The sequence below is a fragment of the Chiloscyllium plagiosum genome, chromosome 37, assembly GCF_004010195.1.
Source record: "Chiloscyllium plagiosum isolate BGI_BamShark_2017 chromosome 37, ASM401019v2, whole genome shotgun sequence".
NCBI lineage: Eukaryota > Metazoa > Chordata > Chondrichthyes > Orectolobiformes > Hemiscylliidae > Chiloscyllium > Chiloscyllium plagiosum.
In genome coordinates this window covers 20,574,605-20,579,776 of record NC_057746.1, presented here as the reverse complement: position 1 = coordinate 20,579,776, position 5,172 = coordinate 20,574,605, and the positions used below count along the sequence as shown (strand labels likewise).

At 49.1% G+C, this 5,172-nt stretch overlaps 1 protein-coding gene across 5 annotated transcripts in view; it reads right to left on the bottom strand.

The window, feature by feature from the left end:
* Window positions 1–1,687, bottom strand: part of LOC122541170 (coiled-coil domain-containing protein 105-like) — a 14,267-nt gene extending 12,580 nt beyond the window's left edge. For 3 of the 5 annotated variants that reach the window (XM_043677787.1, XM_043677791.1, XM_043677792.1), the window contains exons 1-2: window positions 1,606–1,687; window positions 198–852 (exon numbers count right to left, since the gene is read on the bottom strand). In XM_043677787.1, coding sequence (XP_043533722.1) covers window positions 198–845 — 648 coding nt within the window. In that variant the 5' untranslated portion in view covers window positions 846–852; window positions 1,606–1,687. Of the gene's footprint in view, window positions 1–197; window positions 1,028–1,412; window positions 1,492–1,605 lie in introns of those variants that run through there. The other 2 variants (XM_043677789.1, XM_043677788.1) reach the window with 2 other exon arrangements.
* Between the last annotated feature and the right edge of the window lie 3,485 nt (window positions 1,688–5,172).

The following is a 5,172-nucleotide window of genomic DNA, read 5'->3' as shown; positions in this document are numbered from 1 at the left end:
AGTGGGAAGGAGTGGGGAGGTGGGAAGGGCAGGAGTGAGGGGAGGGGAAGGAGTGGAAGGAGAGGAATGGAGGGGAGGAGTGGGGGTGGGGGAAGGATTGGGGATGGGCAGGAGTGGGGCGGGGGAAGTGGGGAGGGGAAGGGAAAGTAGGGAGTTGTGTCCCGAGTGAAGTGCAGTGACCGGCAGAGCCCACTCACCCGTTCCAAGGCCGGCCGCATCTTGCGCATCTCGTTGGTCATGCGGTTGAGGACCAGGCCCTTGCGGATGTCAGCCAGGGCCAGCCGCAGCTTGTCCCGGGTCTCCTTCAGCCGGAAGATCTCGCTGCTGACGCGGTTGATCTGGTCCAGGAGGTGGCCGATGACCGAGCGGGTCTGCAGCATGTAGCTGCCGATCTGCTCATTGCTCTGCATGGCGCACAGGTCCCGCAGGAAGGGCAGCAGCTCCATCTCCAGCTTGAAGCCCCAGCCCGTGTCCTTGCCCTCGGGCACCTTGTAGAGGATGTCGCTGCTCAGGTCTTCGGTGGAGGCCGTCACGCTGCACACATTCTTCTTGGCCTCCTCCAGGGCCTCCCTCTCCCGCTGCATCCTCTGCTGGCGGGACTTGAACTTTCCCAGTGACTCGGGGTTCTCCGATAGCGCCCCGGGCAGGTACTTGCAGCCTTTCCTCCTGGCCAGGCGTCGGGCCTGGTTCTCGAACAGAGTGGCTGAGCGGAACGGGGTGTCCTGGTAGCGGTGGGCTGTAATCTCGATGGCGGCCTCAGCCAGCCCCACTGCTTTGATGGCCCTGTCCCGCCAGGCTTTGGGCCCAATGGATGCCGGGGGAACCTTCACGCTTTTCCACTCCATCGCTAGTCTGAGGAGGAGAAGGGGAAAGGGTTTCTGGTCAGAGCTCAGGGAAGGGGAAGGAGGAGTGGGAAGGTAGTGGGTCAGAGAAATACACACATGCGCACGCACACACCCACATACACATACACACCTCACAACACACACATACACCCACACACAGACACAAACTCACGTCAGACATATACAAATACAACACACAACACGGACATATATTTACATGCACAATACGTACAAACATACACACACTCTTCACAACACATACACATACACATGCACACAGGCACACGCATACACACACCCCTGCACACAATACATACACACGACACAGACAAACACACCACACAGACACACCTCACAACACACGCACACAGACAGACACACACAAGACACAGGTACACACCTCACAGTACACATACATGCTCTCTCAGACACACTCACACACACAACTCACAGTACACACACCACACAGACACACAGACAAACACACCTCACAACACACACACACACATACAACACACAACACAAACATATATTTAAATACACACACTACACATTTCAATCACTAACTCATGCCTCCCTCTTTCTCTCCTGCTGCCCACATTCTCATCATGGCCTCAAGCCTCCCCCACAATGACTCCCCTATGCAGTGCAAATGGTCTCCTGGAATCCAGGTTAGTCTCCTTGCAACTATTACTGGCATCCACACACCCTCCCCTGTAGGAGCCAATTGCTCAAAGTACATTTAGTTCCTGATCCTTACCGCCAAGCTCTCGTGACTCTCTCAGCTCCCGGTCGTCAGCCCTAAATCCCACAGCACAGACTCTCATCCCCTGCTGTCAGCTGCTGTGATATCAATTTAAGTGAATGTGCAAATTATATATCATTGTCTCTTGGGGATGTAAAGCAGCTTGTGGCCAGCAGGGTGCACTTTTGTGTTAGTGTGTGTGTGTACAGGGAGAGAGAGAAATCCTAGAGTATGTCTATTTAGAGCCATAGAGTCATAGAGATGTACAGCATAGAAACAGAGCTTTCGGTCCAACTCGTCCATGCCGACCAGATATCCTAACCCAATCTCGTCCCACCTGCCAGCACCCAGCCCATATCCCTCCAAACCCTTCCTATTCATGTACCCATCCAGATGCCTTTTAAATGCTGTAATTGTAGCAGCCTCCAACACTACCTCTGGCAGCTCATTCCATACACGCACCACCCTCTGCGTGAAAAAGTTGCCCCTTAGGTCTATTTTATATCTTTCCCCTCTCACCCTGAACCTATGCCATCTCATTCCAGATTCCCCCACCCCGGGGAAAAGACTTTGTCTATTTATCCTATCCATGATTTTATAAACCTCTATAAGGTCACCCCTCAGCCTCCGACACTCGAGGGGAAACAGCCACAGCCTATTCAATCTCTCCCTATAGTTCAAATCCTCCAACCCTGGCAACATCCTTGTAAATCTTTCCTGAACCCTTTCAAGTTTCACAACATCCTTCCGATAGGAAGGAGACCAGAATTGCACGCAATATTCCTTGTTAAGTTCTTCTGTGGCATGTACAAACTGGTTCTAATATGCAAATAAATAACCTATTTATAGTTTACTAATTTTCAGTGCTACAAGTGATTGGGGAGTTTGCCTAAATAAGACAGAAATGAGCCTCTCCCTCTCAATTCCAACACTTTCTACCCCAGCTTCCAGTACTCACGCGTACCCACTCACATTCCACGAGCACCCGGTTCCAATGCTCTCTCCCCCAGCTCCCGATACTCACCCTCAGCTCCAAGTACTGTCTCACCCTGCCCCCAGTGGTCTCACTGCCACTACACAAGTTCCAGTATCTGTCTGACCTCCAAACCTCTGGCTCACCAAATTAGAAGGTTGTCTTGTTTGGTCCCAGAATCGACCGACATCACAATAATGGCTATTTGGGGGAGGGGGGAGATGGGGATAGTGTGCTTTTCTGAGTTAGCTTGTTTCCATGGATACCAATATTCATCAACAATGCTGGAACAGAAAGAGGCGTCGGGTCAGATTGTAGGAATTGGCTAGGGCTTGGCACACCATGTCATGACCCTCTATGAAGCTTTACAGCTGCAAGCTCTGAGGCTAGTGAGAGTTGCACTGTCAATGCAGGACGTTTTAAGTATGGCAATGATAATTTACTGTGGCTCTGAAGAAAGAGGTATCAAATCAGTTTGGGAGGGACAGATCGGAAATAGCAAACAAAAAAAGCCATATTTGGGAATACTGATTTTGATCTCTAACTTGAGGGCGGCACGGTGGCACAGCGGTTAGCACTGCTGCCTCACATCACCAGAGACTCGGGTTCAGTTACCGCCTCAGGCAACTGCCTGTGTGGAGTTTGCACATTGTCTGCGTGGGTTTCCTCCGGGTGCTCCAGTTTCCTCCCACAGTCCAAAAATGTGCAGGTTAGGTGAACTGGCCATGGCTAAATTGCCCGTAGTGTCAAGTGAAGGGGTAAATGTAGGGGAATGGGTCTGGGTGGGTTGCTTTTCGGAGGGTCAGTGTGGACTTGTTTGTTCGAAGGGCCTGTTTCCACATTGTAAGTAATCTAATCTATGATGCTATGTAGGACAGAATATAAATTAATAAATAACAAAAGCTCGTGAGAAAGGAACATCGATAATTTGAAAGTGCAGTCGCAAATCGACTCGAAGTGAAGAAGATTTTTGGTATGCTTGCCTTTATTGGCTTAGTGCATTGAGAACAGCAGTTGGGAAGTCATGTTGCAGCAGTACAGGATATTGGTTAGGCCACCACCTCCTCTGGCAGCTCATACCATAGGCACAAGGTTGTCCCTTAGCCTAGATTAGATTCCCTACAGTGTGGAAACAGCCCAACACTTCCACACCAACCCTCCGAAGAGTAACCTACCCAGACTCATTTCCCTCTGACTAACGCACCTAACCTACGGGCAACTTATTATGGCCAATCCACCCTGCCCTGCACATCTTTGGACTGTGGGAGGAAACCGGAGCACCCGGAGGAAACCCACACAGACGCGGGGAGAATGTGCAAACTCCACACAGACATTCGCCCGAGGCTGGAATCGAACCTGGGACCCTGGTGCTGTGAGGCAGCAGTGCTAACCACTGAGCCGCCGTGCCACCTCAAGGTCCCTTTTAAATCTTTCTGCTTTCCCCTTAAACCTATGCCCTTTAGTTTTGGACTCCCCTATCCTGGGGAAAAGACTTTGACTATTCACCCCATCCATGCCCCTCATGATTTCATAAACCTCTATAAGGTCATCCCTCAGCCTCTGACGCTCCAGGGAAAACAGCCCCAGCCTGTTCAGCCTCTCCCTATAGCTCAAACCCTCCAACCCTGGCAACATTCTTGTAAATCTTTTCTGAACTCTTTCAAGTTTCACAGCATCCTTCCTATAGCAGGGCGATCAGAATTACAGACAGTATTCCAAAAGTGGGAGGCTGGAACAATTTCAACTTTTCAAAGGCATCTGGATGGGTATATGAAGTGGAAGGGTTTAGAGGGATATAGGCCAAATGCTGACAAATGGGACTAGATTAATTTAGAATATTTAGTCGACACAGACAAGTTGGACCGAAGGGTCTGTTTCTATGCTGTACATCGCTATAACTCTATGACTCCATAACTGAATAATTTTAATCTTCACATAAATTGAATAAATGAAATTGATGAAAGCAGTCTTGCAGTCTTGGAAATGGCTTAATCGAATGCATTCAGGAGAGTTTCTCAGAATGACATATTCTGCGCCCGACTGGGGAGGAGGGAATTTCAACCTGGTTGTGTCCAACGAGGTGGGATGAATTAATAATCTCATAAACTGTCATCTTGGCAAGAGTGATAATAACATGATAGGACTTCATTTTCAGTTTCAAGGTGAGTAATTTGGGTCTGAAACTAATATCTTATACTTAAATAAAGATAGTTACAGAAATGTAACAACAGAGTTGACTCCAAAGGACTGGAGATGTTACCACTACACCAACATCTCTAAGCTCAGCGAGTGCTATTTGGCACTGCCAATGACCCTTACTACCTCTTTGCTGATCATCAAGGGTAGATGATGAGGTGGTAATTGGATGGATTGGATTTGTCCTGTTTTTCGCAGACAGGACCAGACCAGGACCATTTTCCACATTGTTGGGTCAACACCAGGATTGTAGTTGTACTGGAACAGCTTAGCTAATGGTGCAGTCAGTTCTGGAGCATGTCTTCAGCACTTTTGGTTGAAACTTATAAAACCATAGAGTCCCTAAAATGCGGAAATAGGCCATTCAGCACATTGAGTCCACACCAATCCTCTGAACAGCATCCCACTCAGAC